General features: G+C 39.6%; 1 protein-coding gene across 5 annotated transcripts in view; it reads left to right on the top strand.

Moving 5' to 3' along the window:
* The window catches only part of nid2a (nidogen 2a (osteonidogen)), a 113913-nt gene that overhangs the window by 36873 nt on the left and 60537 nt on the right, over nt 1-16503 (top strand). For 3 of the 5 annotated variants that reach the window (XM_087989855.1, XM_087989852.1, XM_087989854.1), the window contains exons 14-20: nt 2825-3055; nt 4158-4403; nt 5227-5466; nt 5898-6137; nt 10377-10622; nt 12937-13182; nt 14251-14496. In XM_087989855.1, the coding sequence (XP_087845981.1) occupies nt 2825-3055; nt 4158-4403; nt 5227-5466; nt 5898-6137; nt 10377-10622; nt 12937-13182; nt 14251-14496 (1695 nt within the window). The remainder of the gene's footprint in view (nt 1-2824; nt 3056-4157; nt 4404-5226; nt 5467-5897; nt 6138-10376; nt 10623-12936; nt 13183-14250; nt 14497-16503) is intronic. The other 2 variants (XM_087989853.1, XM_087989856.1) reach the window with 2 other exon arrangements.

Here is a 16503-nt window from a genome sequence, read left to right as displayed (position 1 = left end):
TGATTCCTCCTTATTGACTCTGCTAATAATATCCTCTTAAGAGAATCGTTAAGCATAATTTCTTTTTCATAAATCTATGTTGATTCTGTCCAGTCAGATAATTATTTTCTAACTATCTAGTTACCACATCCCTTACAGCAGATCCTGTTATTTTCCCTACTGCTGAGTTAGACCACCAATTCCCTCCATCCTTTCTTAAACAGTGGGTTGCATCTAATGTTCAGACACCATTTCAGAGTTGATAGAAATTTGAATACTATATCCAATATTAATTTTTTACTAATACTAATTTGTTTTCATTTCTACATTCTCACTTGATCCTTGGATCTTAATTATTTTAATGAAACCTCGTGTCTTCGTCTCTGAAAACAAAGTACATTTTCATTTCTCTGCCGTTTCTCTATTTCTTATTATAAATTCTCCTACCTCTACCTCTCCTACACATTTATCTCTGCTACATAAGTTTTTTTCTGGTTACATATCTATAGAAAATTTTCCAGTCTGTTTTATATTCCTTGTTGCTTTACATTCCTAATATTTTGACATATTAATGAGTTGGTGGACAGGGCTGAATTTCAAAACTTGCAGATGATGTGAAACTTGGAAGCATTGTGAACCATGAGGAGAATAGTATATGATTCAAAAGGACATATTTACTATGTTTTTTAACTAGCTATTTATTAAAACTGAAAATTTAAAAATGATAAAAATCAAAATCAAATGCACAGAATCAATGTAATAAGTTTGAAAAGGAGGGAAGAATAAGAGCTATACATTTTAGAAGTCCTCAGTGACCTTGGTGTATTAGATTGTTAATCAAAGGCCTGAATTGTTTTGTTATTTGCTTATATGTTCATTCAGGCAAAGTTTGGAAATCTCTATGAATTCTCAATGAATGAGTATCTCCCCAATTTGCTTTTTTCACTGAGCAATGCATTTCAAGATATAAAAAGGAATCAGGGAGACAGAGTATGTTTCGGTCCTTGCTGTTAGCAATCTATATTCTTTCTCTCTCCTGTTGCTTAAAAGCTGCTGCTGAAATTCAGAAATCATTTCAGAGTTAGAAAGAAAACTCAGAAAAATGACTCAGAATCACGGGAGTATTATGGTGCAGAAAGAGGCCATTCAGCCTGGCATGTCTACACCATCCCTCATGCCATTCTCCTGCCTTTTTCCTGTATCCTTACACATTGGTTATGTTTAAATAATAATCTAATGACCTCTTGAATGTCTCAATTGAACCTGCTTCCCCCAGACTTTCAGGCAGTACCTTCCAAATTTGAACCATGCATTGTATGAAAAGGTTTTGATACAGCTTGCAGATCCTTTTGCAAATCACTTTAAATTTATACCAACGTGTTTTAGGAATTTTACAAATGTTTCTCCCTAGATACTTTATAAAGCCTCTTCATGATTTTTTTTTTAAACTTCTATCAGGTTTCCTTGTGCCTTTTCTCTCTGAGAACAATCCCACCTTCTCCAATCTATTCTTATGATTGCGGTTTATCATGCCTGGAACCCTTCTTGCAAATCTCTTCTGCATTTTTTCCAATGCATTCAGATCTTCCTACAGTGAGGTACCCAAAACTGTATACAATATTCTAGTTAATGTCCGATGTGTCTTATAAAAGTTCAGCATCACCTCCTTGCTGTTGTACACTATGCCACAATTAATAAAGCTGAGGAAACACTATGTTTTATTCTCTCAAAGGATCTGTGTAGATACACATCAAGGCTCCTCTGTTCCTGCACCTCCTTTAGAATTGTAGCCCTGATGTTATATTGTCTGTCCATATCCTTCCTACCAAAATGCTTACGTAGTACTTCTCAGCATTAAACCTGATCTGCTATTGATCTCTCCACTACATCAACTTGCACTCCCTCAGTTTGGTGCGACCCGCCTGCTGTTGACCTCCTGGACAACCTTCAACCACATTCTCTTTGTCTTTGCATTGCCATCAGGCTGCTTCCTCTCATTATTGGGAAATAGAGTCTCCCTCAGCATGAGGGATATGTTGCTGAAGTGGGGTGAAATCTTTACCCCTCTCGAAGTTTCTTTATGGCAACTTCAAATTTAACTATGTGTGGAGTGTCCCATTAAGTAATGGAGTTGATATTGTATCAGGTGGGTTGGCATCATGCTTCCTGCAGTATATAGGATGAGAAACCTGAAAAATGACCATGAGTTAGCTAGTAGGCATCCAACAGTCCATCTCTGATGTCCAAGTACAGCAAGATTTCAAGTTAAAAAGATACTGGCAGATAAATTACATCTGTTTCTGTTCCTCGCACACTTTTAGGCATCACCATCCCCTCCTACAACTCACATTGCCCTTAAATTAAAATTCAATTCAGTGCCCATGTAGATTAAAATTCAGTCCAAAATCTTTCACTCCAAAGTTGATTTTCTCCCCAACACATTCCAACAAAATAAATCTCACAGACGCTCTTCTGCTAATCATTTCCCTTTCCAATTACATGGTTCATTGAGATGTTGCTGCCAGCATAGCCCTTTACAGTAAACTTTTGTAATGATTGCTAATAAGTAAAATATACACAGATATCTAGAATAAACCACACTCAAAATCCAAATTCTGACTGACAACAGGCATATCTGAAAGAATTAAAAGCAAATTCAGCTGATGCACCTAGAATGTATGAGGGGCATTGTATTTAAAGTATATGGGTATAGGTATATTTTATATCCCATAATGAGGCTGGTGAAATAGTCCCTATACAGGAGGCTATATTACATGACATTGTTTGTCTGTTTTGTACTTTTGTTTTTGTCTGTTTGAAAACCAGGTTCTTTTTCTTTAATTAGTAACAAATGAACGTCCAAAGACTCTTTGTGAACAGCACCAAGAGAGAGTGCACTTAGGCTTGACACCTCTAATTGGAGCCTATATCCCTCAGTGTGATAAGCAGGGGAACTTCAAGCCTCTGCAGTGCCATGGCAGTACAGGCCACTGCTGGTGTGTGGATGAAAGGGGACAGGAAATTCCTGGGACAAGGACACCACCTGGAACTAGTCAACCACAGTGTGGACAGCCAGGTCAGTCAGTATTATAATTAAACAGTGACTCACATTGCAGAAAACGAATTGAGAAGTTCAAGCCATTTTTTTTAAAAATGTGTCTAACTTGGAGTTTAGCAATTCATTTGTGTAAATTATACAAACATTATTATGGAATAGGTGATCTGGTCTAATCATTTCCTGTGACTATTAATGGCCTTTCACCCATGTTGGTATTATTCAGTACATATGACTGGGCAATATGTCTGACCATACTCATTTACATCCAAAAAAGTCCCATGGTCTTCCCTGGGTATTTCCGTATCCCTTTCCCATATTTATCTTCTGTTGTCAACCAACCCCTTATATTCTTCTATCAACTGATCTCACTTTTTCATTGGTGTTTCTATGACATCCTGGATCTCACCAAATGGATTCACCATTTATTCAGGCCAACCACTTTGGAAAAGTGGTGCTATATCTTGACTCAAACAATGATTATAGGATTAAAGATAATGATGAAGGATTAAAGTAAAAAACCCTCAGACATTTAGCTTTTTTATTTGCTATACCTGTTGCATTTTTGTCAGTAGATAAGCCATACATCATCTTTTCCCATATCACAATTCAGTCAAATAAATCCTACACAGGCCTACTTGACCAAAGTTCCTTCCACTTTCCTGAGAAGAACATTTTCTGCAAGAAATAGCTGCTGTCTCAGTTCCTCCAATAATGCTCACAAAAGAACATTCATCAAATAATGAAGAAAACCTAGTGTTAGGTCTCCACTAAACTATGGAACTTTAGTTCTGTCTGAACACTGGTGGGGACAGCAGCTCATTACATGAATTGAACTAGAAGATGAAGAACATACAGCATTGTATGAAATGTACAAGACATGAAAGCAGATCAGCTTATGGCTGTTTTAATTCCTATAATCAGGCTGTTGACAACATTTGTGCAAAGAAAAAGAGACATCACATGACCTAATTTGTATTTGTAAAATTCCTACTCATTCTGTCTGTTTGATTCTAATAAACAAATTGACAGCAACAAAAAGCAACATTCCTTAACTCAACTTGCAAGATAGTACTTTTGTTCTGCAGTTATTTTAAAATCAGGATCGTTTTGTTTGATTTAGTATCCACTGAACGCCCAAAGACTATTTGTGAACAGCACCGAGAGAGACTGCGAGCAGAGCTGAACCTGCGTGGATCACAATCTCTTGTTGGGGCCTATATCCCTGAGTGTGACGAGGAGGGGAACTTCAAGCCTCTGCAATGCCATGGCAGTACAGGCCACTGCTGGTGTGTGGATGAAAGGGGACAGGAAATTCCTGGGACGAGGACACCACCTGGAACTGGTCAACCACAGTGTGGGCAGCCAGGTCAGTCAGTGTTGTAATTCAGCAAAATGACCCAGGTTGTAGCAAAATAGAGGAGTTCAAAGAGACTCTAATATGTTTAAGTGAGTCTAGCCTTAAATTTGGCCACACAGTAATATGTAATTTATAAAAACAGCTTATTATGGAACAGCCGGTTTTGGATCAGCTAGTGATTGTGACACATGACAGGAACAAAACACTGAGAAACATTTATTTGCATCCTAAAGGTCTGATTATCCTTCACAATTGCTGCCCCCACCTCTCCCATCATTCGTGTCTGTTGTTGCCCAGCTCTCGGTATGTCCCATATCCTTTTTACTGATCTCTTTTCTACAGATGTTCCTTTGCTTTCTTTATCTCCCCAAATTTATTTGCTATTTATTCAGATTTTTCAGCTGAACAAACATGACAGTTCACTCTAGGATTCAGAAATAGATGTAATGAGCAATGTGAATAAAAACTAATTTTGTTTAAATCTGTAAATATCAAAATTGCAGAAAGAGTGAAATCAATACGCTTCTTTCTGTAACCATTCAGTGCATTAGCCTTTTAGTTCCTTATGTTTAATTATTCTAGAGTGTCATTTTCTGTTGTAATTGTATGCTTCCTTAGGTTGTTGCCAGTCCACAACCATGTGACATAAACCATTTGCCCCAAGGTCTATTTTACTTCCATCACTTTTCAGTAAATTAACATATTAATACGTATTAGCTGTAACCAGGCCGTTCACGATACAAGGTGGAAGAGATGTTACATGACCAGAGTTAAGAGATTTCTACTTTTAATTTGTTATTGTTCCAAAATCAGTTTCTTTTTGTTTGATTAGCAAACAATGAACGTCCAAAGACTGCCTGTGAACAGCATCGAGACAGATTGCAATCAGAGTCACGTGGATCACATCCTATTATTGGAGTCCATATCCCTGAGTGTGATGAAGAGGGAAACTTCAAGCCTCTGCAGTGCGACAGCGGTACAGGGTACTGCTGGTGCGTATATGAGAATGGACAGCAAATTCCAGGGACGAGAACATCCCCTGGAACCAGTCAGCCACAATGTGGACAGCCAGGTCAGTCACTGTTTGCATATTGAGAATGACCAGTGTAACAGCAAATAAAAGGGTTAAAAAGAATGTTCTTAAAAGTGTGTCTGAATGGAACTTGTTTGGGCATCTGTGTGTAATTCATGGAAATATATTGTCCCTACCTCTTAGCCAGGAGGCCTGGGTTCAAGTCCCACCTGGTACAGAGGTGTGTAGTAATATCTCTGAACAGGTTGGTTAGAAAATATCTACCTTCAAATCAGATGATCATGGGATCTGTAACAGTAAAGTTCCTGTTGCTGCTGCAGAGGTGTGTACATCAATCCATTTGGAAACCAAAGCAGTAGAAATTACCTCTGTAGTATTGGAAATCCAAAATAGTGAAAGTGCACTTTAAAACAGGTCCTTTGAGAAAATATGTAATTCTGTCCAAACAATTCTCTTTATTCATTGGTTAGCAATCAATGAACGGGTAAAGACTGCTTGTGAACAGTATCAAGAGAGACTTCAAGCAGAGCTGCGGCTGCGTGGAACTCTTGTTGGAATTCATATCCCTGAGTGTGATGAGGAGGGGAACTTCAGACCTCTGCAATGTCATAGCAGCACAGGCCGCTGCTGGTGTGTATATGAGAATGGACAGGAAATTCCTGGGACTCAGACGCCTCCTGGAACTGACCCACCCCGCTGTGGCGTACCAGGTTAGTCAATGTTTTAATATATGAAATGACCAGTATTGTAGGAAAAATGAAGATTCAAAGGAACCTTAATTTACTTAAAGTGATTTTAGCTTGGAACTTGGTGAAATCAACTGAAAAAGAGTCATGTCTGACTGGAAATGTTAACTCTGTTTTGCATTGCACAGCTGAGTTTCCCTGGCACTTGTTTTTACTTCAATGTTCTGCTTCTGTGTCAGTTATAGTGATACCTTTTTATTTAGATGTTCCAGTCTATGTTATCTTTCTATTGAATATTTTCTACTATTCTTATATTTTTGTCATTTAATAATGCTGTAACATGGGTGGAAATGTTTTTTTTAAAATATTTTTATTAGAAACTTTTTCAAATCTTTTATAAAACATCTATATATAAAAAAACAGAAAGAGGCAGTACAACAATGTCATATTACAATTCTATTAATAATGAACTACCTACTATTCCACCAGAACAAACGTGTCTACTTAAACTAAACTAAAATCAAATTAAATAAAAGTTAAGTTAAACTGAATTCAAATTAACTTAAATTAAATTATGTCACATTACTTTATTCTATTTCACTCACCACACCTCCACTGAGGCTCCCATCCCTGGGAGCACTAGTCAATGGAGGGATGGAATTTTAACCTCCTAACTCACTGACAGAGGGAAAGCATGAGGAAGAACATGAAGTTCAACTGGGCTTTTGTAGGTGACTTTCCTACTCATTTGCATCTCAGTTCCCATTTCCCAAACAACTAGATCAAGTGGCATGATGCGAACCAGATGAAGCCACTTACGCTCAACAACCAGAAAGAAGACTCCTCAAGAGTGGCTATTCATCTCTCAGAAAGCATGATCACTTGATTTATGTGCCTCCTCCATTAACTCAGATACACCCCCTGATGAGAACTGCAGGACATACATGCTGAGGTGTCTCAGGTCTTTGTGCTGATATCTACTCTTGTGGAAAGTGTGGCCACCGACACTGAGCATCAGATGTGGCCCTCGACCAAGTGCTTGCCAATGGCATGTCCACTCAGAATACAGCCTGAAGCAGGATTTTTCTGAGAAAGAGTCACTGGACCTGAAACATTAACTCTGATTTCTCTGTACAGATGATGCTAAACTTGCTGAGCTTTTCCAGCAGTTTCAGCTTTCGTTTCTGATTTCCAGCATCCACAATTCTTTCAGTTTGTATTTTTGGAAAACGTGGCCTTGGTCATACGCTATCTCTCTTAATGCAGGAAAGTGCTGTCCAGCTTATTGGTTGCAGGGATATGAGGGTGACAGAAGATGGGTCAAGGGAACATGGAAATGAATGTGCTGTTCAAGGTGCTTCAATCTCTGAATCTTTACCCCTCCTTGGTGGCACTACTCCGTTTCCCCCATTGGCAGCCCCTCAACTGGAATCATATGTTCTATCCCTTGTCTCAATGGCCAAATCTGCTCCTGCATTGGTGCTGATGGGGCAGTCTTTGGTGTGTCTTTATAGGCTCCAACCCCAGAGGACCTAGGGCGAAGAACATTTGAGCAGACAGAGCAAGGCATTGAGCAACCTTCCTCTGGTTCTGCTGAAGTCATATGGCTAGCACCATTTGGGAGTAATAGAAAAAGGAAGAGGGGAATTTGTAGTTACACAAGGAGATTGACGTGTGTGTTTTACACCATGTTACATTGGTACATTTCCATTTCATGATCTTACATCTTAGAATTTACTTTCCTGCCAATTTTTGCCTATCCCTTTGCTAAGTGACTTTCTGCTGTGTGAAGAATGGTTTTGCAAACAGTAAAGACAAATTTGATAAAATAGATTATCTCACATGTTGTGTTTCTCCAGTTCAAGAGAAAAGAACACCAAGGGAAATTTCTGGCAGAGATTTTTGCTGTGGCAGAGAGAGATGAAACAGATTCTACAACCAGCTTCATAACCCCAAGAACTAATGAAAGTTAAACTAAAACCCTGGTTCTGTGAAAGCCTGACTCCACCCATTCATATTGTCTCTATTGTTCTAACCTATTCAATTAAAAAGGGCCAGGGTTTCTCAAACTGTTTACTTTATTGGCTTAGAAGAGACAGCTCGTCACCTCTGGCTTAAAACTGCTCTTCAAAAAAAAAGCCAGGACAAAATACACCTCTTAAAGCCATTGTATTGTCGGAAACTCACAACTAATTCAACCAATTACCCTTTAAAATCTAACAGCTGCAATGGTGGGATTGAAACCTGTATTCCCAGACCAGTTAGAGTCATAGTGTTATAGAAGTACAGCATGGAAACAGACCCTTCGTCCATGCCGACCAGATGTCCTAACCCAATCTAGTCCCATTTGCTAGCACTTGGCCTATTTCCCTCTAAACCCTTCCTATTCACATAACCATCCAGATGTCTTTTAAATGCTTTAATTGTACCAGCCTCCACCATAACCCTTTGTATGAAAAAGTTGCCCCTTAAGTCCCTTTTATATCTTTCCCCTCTCACCCTAAACCTATGCCCTCTACTTTTGGACGTCCCCACTCCAGGGAAAAGGCTTTCTCTATTTATCCTTTCCATGCCTCTCATGATTTTATCAACCTCTATAGGTCACCCCTCAACCTCCGATGCTCCAGGGAAAACAGCCCCAGCCTATTCAGTCTCTCAGTATAGCTTAAACCCTCCAACTCTAGCAACATCCTTGTAAATCTTTTCTGAACCCTTTCAAGTTTTGCAACATCAATTGCACGCAATGTTCCAATTATCTATCATGCATCTCTACAGTAGGTGGGACTTGAAACCTGGGCCTTCTGGTACAGAGATAGAAACATTGCCACAGCAGCTTAATTTCTAGAATACATCTCTCAAATATAAAATTCAATGAGTGTCATCTGCTCTACATAAATTGTGGCCCTGTTCCATTTTACTCTTAAAGGGTTCTAAAACATTTCTAATACTAACATATAAAACCAATTGTAGTTTAACAATTTGGATGTGAACGTAGAAGGTATAATTGATAAGTTTGCAAATTACATGAATATTAATGATATTGTTGATAATGAGAAGGATAGGCTCAGGCTATGGTCGGATATTGATCATCAGGTAAATTGGGCAGAGCAATGGAAGGTAGAATTTAATCCTATAAATGTAAGGTGATGCATTTTGGGAGGTCTAACAAGGAAAGGATATATACATTGAACAGTGAGTCCCCAGGGAATACTGAGGAACAAAGGAACTTTGGTGTACAAGCCCATCAATCATAAAACCATAAGACCATAAGACATAGGAGTGGAAGTAAGGCCATTCGGCCCATCGAGTCCACTCCGCCATTCAATCATGGCTGATGCGCATTTCAGCTCCACTTACCAGCGTTCTCCCCGTAGCCCTTAATTCCAGGAAGTATCAGCATAGATAGACAGGGTAGTGAAGAAGGTATAGGGGATTGCTTGCCTTTATTAGCTAGGGCATAGAACATAGGAGCAAGAACGTCTTTTTACAACTTTATTAAACTTGGTTAGTTTAGAGATGGATTCCATGTGCAGTTCTATTGGAAGGATGTGACTGCACTGGAGAGACTGCAAAGAAGATTCACCTGGATGTTGCCTGGGATGGAAGCCCTCAGTTATGAGGAGAGACTGGGTTTCCTGGATCAACTGGATTTGTTTTCCTTGGAGCAGAGGAGGCTGAGGGGGTTCTAACTGAGGTAGACAAAGTTGAAAGGTGTAGACAGAGAAGATTGTGAGGATCTCTTTGGCAGATGTGTCTAAGACCAGAGGGCACAAATTGAAGATGAGAAGCAAGTGGTTTAGAAGAGATTTAAGAAAAAACATTTTCACCCAGAAGGTGGTAGATATATGGAACATTCTGAGAGGGTGTTGGAAGCAAGTACTCTTGCAACATTTAAGAAGCATCTATGAGTATTTAAAATGACAGGGCAGGGGAGGCTATGAACCACGTGCAGATAAACAAGATTAGTGTAGTTTGGTGTTTTTTTGGTTGGCTGAAGAGCCTGTTTCTATGTTTTATGACTCTATGAAAATATTAAATTTTAATGGATACAGTTGTGATAGAATCTGGATCAATTTGATATAAATTAACCATGAAATGTGAAATGAATTGTATTTAAAACACATTGACTTGGGGATGTTGTCTATCCTATGAACTGACTGTTGACAGCAACAAGGTATCAAAAGACCCAATAGACTCAATTTGAGAGACTTGCTCTTGTTAATTTGTAATTCTTTCAAAACCAGTTTCTTTATGTTTGATTAGAAATTAATGAACGTTCAAAAACTGCTTGTGAGCAACATCGAGAGAGACTGCAAATGGAAATGAGCTTGCGTGGAAATCAAGCTCTTGTTGGAATCCATATCCCTGAGTGTGATGAAGAGGGGAAGTTCAGATCTGTGCAGTGCCACAGCAGTTCAGGCCACTGCTGGTGTGTATATGAAAACGGACAGGAAATTCCAGGAACTCGGACACCACCTGGAAGTGCTCGACCTCGCTGTGGGCTGCCAGGTCAGTCAGTGGTTTAAAATGCATGAAAGATCTGATATTGTAGGATATTATGAGTTCAAAGAGTTTAAAGTGATTCTATTCTGTAATGTATATGTGAAAAACTGATCATCATTGAAAGAGGTGATTTAAGGAGTAATTATTTCCTCTGTTTATAAATGCTTGTATCTGTTCTTTGACTTTGGGCTCTAAATATGACTGGGATAAAATACCTGTCCATTGTTATTTACGCTGATGTGGTTTGATTGCCTTTCCTGATGTTTGTCCTCTGCCACCACATATCCAATCATTCTCCCCTTTTGACAACCAGCTCATAATAAACATATACCTTGCATTTCCCCTGATCTCTCTTTTCTATTCCTGTTTCACTCGTTCTCAACAAATTAATTCACCGTCTATTCAGATTGTTAACTTTAGACAGTTGTGTCAATGTCTCAAAGATTCACAAGCACATATGGTGAGCTAACAGGCGAATGCAAAGGATTAAAATTAAAAAGAGAATTAATGGTGATGAAAAGAATTGAAAAGAAATTATTTTTGTTGTTTGTGTTCTAATCCTTCTCTTTCTATTTCATCATTTTTATCATTCACTAATCCTATGACGTAAAATCATTGCCACTAGTTTAAAATTTTCTCCACACTTACCTTTGAATATAAAATGTTTTCCACATATGGTATGCTATCACAAATTGATAAAATTTTTACAACACAGTAGAAGGCCATTTGGTCCATGTCTACACCAGCCTTTTGAATGAGCCACTAATCTGTCCCATTCTCTTGCCTTCTTCCCGTAACCCTGCACATCATCTTTTTCAGATAACAGCCTAACTCCTTTCTGAAAACCTCGATTGAAGCTACCTCAACCACGATGTTAAGCAATGGACTTCAATCCTAACACTTGCTGTATGAGAAAATCTCTCCTCCTATAGCTTTTTTGCTTCTTTTACTAATACCTTTAAATCTGTGCCCTCTCTTTCTCAATGCTTTCAGAAGTGGAAAAACAGTTTATTCCTATCTGCTTTTTCCAGAACACTCCTAATTTTGAAAAGCACACTAAATCTCTTCTCCACCTTATTTTCTTGAAGGAAAACAATTGTAGCTTCTCCAATCTTCCTGAAGAAGGGCTTATGCCCGAAACGTCGATTCTCCTGTTCCCTGGATGCTGCCTGACCTGCTGCGCTTTTCCAGCAACACATTTCCAGCTTCTCCAATCTATCATCATAACTGAAGTTCCTTGTTCATTTTTGCATCTCTTTTCTGCACATTCTCTAATTTCTTAGCACCTTTCTGAAAATGCAAAGTCCAGAACTGGGCACAATACTCTTAACAGAAGTGGAGCTAATGCCTTACACAAGTTCAATGTAACTTCCTTGCTCTTAATCCTATCTCCCTATTAACAAAGCCCAAGAGAACTATTATTTATTAGTACAATTTTCCAGTTTTTTTTACAGTTAATACTGCTTTAGTAACTGCTCGCTTGGTCTGCCTTGCTGCCTTCAATAATTTATCTATATATAAAGCTCTGATCCTGCACTCCATTTACAGTTACAGTCTTTATTTTGTACTTTTTTCCTCTGTGTTCTTCCTACCAAAATGAATCACTTCACATTTGTCTGAACTGACCTTCAATGCCACCTGTCTCCATATTGAAATTGGCAACCTACCTGTCCTATGGAAGATTCTCCTCTGCAATAGACATGGAGATTGGAGCTGGAAGTTGAAACTGGTCTAATGCTGCTGGCTTCCCAACACAATGACAACTGATGTCCTTTTAACAAACTGCCCAGTGGCAAACCCAATCATATCCTGTCCACCTGGTCAGGTGAAAATTCACCCAAAATCCTTGACCCCAGCAAAAAAAAATTGTTCCAAATCACATTACAACATAAAACCAACCTATCCTTTATTGTCAACCAAATGTATTTCCAATTACACAACAATGGAATTCAATGAGTCAGCCAGGCAGTTTATCACAATTAAACTCTCAAAAGTAACACATCAGATAACACTTAACAAAAATCTACTTTTGTGTATGACAAATAAGTCAGACAAGACTCATTGAAGATACTAAATGCCACTAGGTAAATGTGTACCCCTGTCCTCTTGGTGATAAAATTTGGATCAATTTGAGCTGTTCAATTAACCATAATGTGAGAAATGATATCTACTCCAATTTATTGGTTTAATTGTGTTCTCTGTCCCCAAAAAACAGACTGGTGACAAAATGCACTATACAAGAAGAAACAATATTGACTCAGTTTGAGATACTTATACATACAATTTGGAAATGTGTCCAATTGTTGTTTTATTTGATTAGCAGCCAGTGAACATCCAAAGTCTGCTTGTGAAGAACATCGAGAAAGGATACAAACACAGTTGAGACTGCATGGATCACAACCTCTTATTGGAATCCATATCCCTGAGTGTGATGAGGAGGGGAACTTCAGGCCTCTGCAATGCCACAGCAGCACAGGCCACTGCTGGTGTGTATATGAGAATGGACAGGAAATTCCTGGCACTAGGACACCTCCTGGTACTGATCGACCACAGTGTGGACAGCCAGGTCAGTCAGTGTCTTAAATATGCCAAATATAGAGAAAAAATAGATTGAAAGTGACCTTATTTTGAAGTGATTGTTTTAACTTAGTAAAACGTATGAAAAGCTGATCATCATTGAAGCAGTTGAATTAGACATTTGTTTCTTGTATTTACAAAACACCTACTTTATTGTTTGAACTATTAGTATGACCAGGATAAAGCATATCGATTTGCACTGAAGAAATTTCATTATCATTCCTGAATATTTGTCTCACATTCCTCATCATTCTCTTCTATTGTCAACCAGCTCAGAATATCTGCGGTATCCTTCATTTCTATTGATCTCTCTGTTTTGTTCCCATCTTTCTGGTTCATATCAAATTAATTTGTCATTTATTCAGAGTTTCAAGCTTGGAAAAGTGTGTGTATCTCTTCAGGAATACATGCACTGAGCAAACAGGTAAGCATAATGAATTAAAATTGATCAGAGACCATTAGAAAATGATAAGAAAATAAAAATAAACCAAAAAGTATTATCTTGTCCTTTTTGAAGTGTTCCAGTCTTTAGGTTTAACTTTCATTCCATTTGGTCTTTTTCTGCATTTCATACACTTTTATTATTCACCAGCTCCATGACATGATTTCTATGTCCACAAGTTACATTTTCTCCACTTCACGTTACTAAGTAAAAATATCCACCATGTACAACAAAACGTATATTTCTGATGAGATGACAAGAAACAAATTGTCTGAGAAAACTATTGTCAAGGCAGTTCTTCACTATAATTTCTCAGAAAGTAGCATTTATAAGATTATACCTGCAAACACCTAGGATTGTCTGATATGAGCTACACAACACTTCAAAACACTAAAACCTTGTGAGTTCTGAGACATCTCTGGTAACGATTAGAATTTGGACCAATTTGAGGCAATGAATACATGTGAAGTGTATTTAAAGCATGTTGGTTCCAATATATTTTCTTTCATATAAAGAATCTGGTAAAAATGTAGTAATGCATGGAGAGGTATTACGTGACCTAATTTGAGAGAGTTGTACTTTTAATTTGTAAGTTTCAAAAACTATTTTGTTTAGCCACTGATGAACGCCCAAAGACTATTTGTGAACAGTATCGGGAGAGACTGCAAGCAGAGCTGAACCTGCGTGGATCACAACCTCTTGTTGGGGCCTATATCCCTGAGTGTGATGAGGAGGGGAAATTCAAGCCTCTGCAGTGCCATGGCAGTACAGGCCACTGCTGGTGTGTCGATGAAAGGGGACAGGAAATTCCTGGAACAAGGACACCCCCTGGAACTGGTCAACCACAGTGTGGACAGCCAGGTCAGTCAGTGTTGTGATTAAGCAAAATGACCCATGTTGTAACAAAATGGAATTGTTCATAAAGATTTTAATTGTTTTTAAAAGTGATCTAGTTTGAGCAGCTGTATGTTTCATATTGTCATGGAAATAGTAGATTTAATCAGTCTGTTATCCCCTCCATCTATGTATTGCCTTTTAGGCGTATTTTCACAAAGTAATTACAGGCAAGGAGGAATATAAGCCAATTTAGTTTATTCATCCAGAGAAGCAGTCACTTTCTTTCCCATTTTAGCATCAAATTTTCCTTTATTAATTCCATTGTTCAAGAAGGTAATTCTGTAGGTTCATCATTCTTCGTGTTTTCTGGTACCTGTTGAAACTTTTCCTCACTTCTGCCCACCGCCAAACTACGTCCCACCTCGAAAGTGCTTTCAGCTGGGAGATTGTTACATAATGGTGATGTCATTGGACTAATAACCCAAACGTCTAGGCTAATGCTTTGAGAATATGGGTTCTAATCCCAATATAACAACTAGTAGATTTGAAACTTAATTCATCCATATAATCTGGAATTGAAAGCAAGTCTCAATATTTATCATTGATTGTTGGAAAAAATGAAACCTTGTTCAGTGACATACTTTCAGGATGAAAATCTGGCCTCCCACAGTGGGGAGAGGTCATACTGGAGCTCAGTTTTGAAGTATACAAGATGTGCTAGATCAGTATGTACCATTTACAAATTTTGCTGCTTTTCCTTCCAGGCTACATGTGATTACAGGCCTGCAGCAATGTGGCTGTTTATTAGCTGACCTCTGAAATGGTCGAGCAAACAAATCAATTCAAGGGCAGTTAGGGATGGGCAATAAATGCTGACCTTGTTAGCAATGTTCATATCCCACAAAACAAAACAGGTACTACTATCTATGCTGTACAACATGACCATGTAAATGACAGTATCAGTGCAAAGACGACTACAGCTGTATGACGAGGTGGTCCTGCAATGTCAATCTTCCTCAGAGAAGCAGAGAAGAAGGAAGAAAAGAATACTGGTGGAATTGCAGAGGAGCTAGCTGATCAGGCTTTTGAGGAAGGCCACCCAGTTTGTCTCAGGGCTTGTGGGATTGAAATGATAGCAAGAGCCACATTTATTCGACAGTGGTTCACCTGGTGGCACTCAGACCTATGACAGATCATTCTCGGACTTTCGATCTGAGAGAGAAGTTCTCCATCGAGCAAACGCGCATCTGAATAATCCCATTGACTCCCAGCGACATTAAGAATGGGATGTCCATGATCTCCACAGGGAGGCTCATCCCCAGGCTGTTGCATTGACTTATCGCAGGGTAACATCTGTCACAGGGCTTTGCGGCATGGAGAGGTTTGTGAACCTAAGGGGCAGAGGACACAAGAGATGACGGAGCACGTGGGTGTGCCCCTGTGTCCTGACAGATCACGTGGGTGTGCCCGGAGCCCTGACGGAGTAAGTGGGTGTGCCCATGAGCCCTGACGGAGTACGTGGCTATGCCCCGGAGCCCTGACGGAGCACCTGGGTGTGCCCGGAGCCCTGACGAAGTATGTGGGTGTGCCCCTGTGTCCTGACAGAGCATGTGGTTGAGCCCATGAGCCCTGACGGAGCACGGGGTGTGCCTGGAGCCCTAACGGAGCAAGTGGGTGTGTCCGTGAGCCCTGACGGAGTACGTGGCTATGCCCTGGAGCCCTGACGGAGCACCTGGGTGTGCCCGGAGCCCTGACAGAGTATGTGGGTGTGCCTCTGTGTCCTGACAGAGCACATGGGTGTGCCCATGAGCCCTGACGGAGCATGTGGGTGTGTCCCTGAGCCCAGACGGAGCATGTGGGTGTGTCCCTGAGCCCAGACGGAGCATGTGGGTGTGCCCGGAGCCCTGATGGAGCATGTGGGTGTGTCCCTGAGCCCTGACGGAGCATGTGGGTGTGTCCCTGAGCCCAGACGGAGCATGTGGGTGTGCCCGGAGCCCTGATGGAGCAAGTGGGTGTGCCCATGAGCCTTGT

The sequence above is a fragment of the Chiloscyllium plagiosum genome, unplaced genomic scaffold, assembly GCF_037043375.1.
Source record: "Chiloscyllium plagiosum isolate Xiang-an unplaced genomic scaffold, Cpla_swu_hap1 HiC_scaffold_8, whole genome shotgun sequence".
NCBI classification, from domain to species: domain Eukaryota; kingdom Metazoa; phylum Chordata; class Chondrichthyes; order Orectolobiformes; family Hemiscylliidae; genus Chiloscyllium; species Chiloscyllium plagiosum.
Note: the sequence above shows the minus strand (reverse complement) of the source record. Positions and strands in the feature narration are given on the sequence as shown.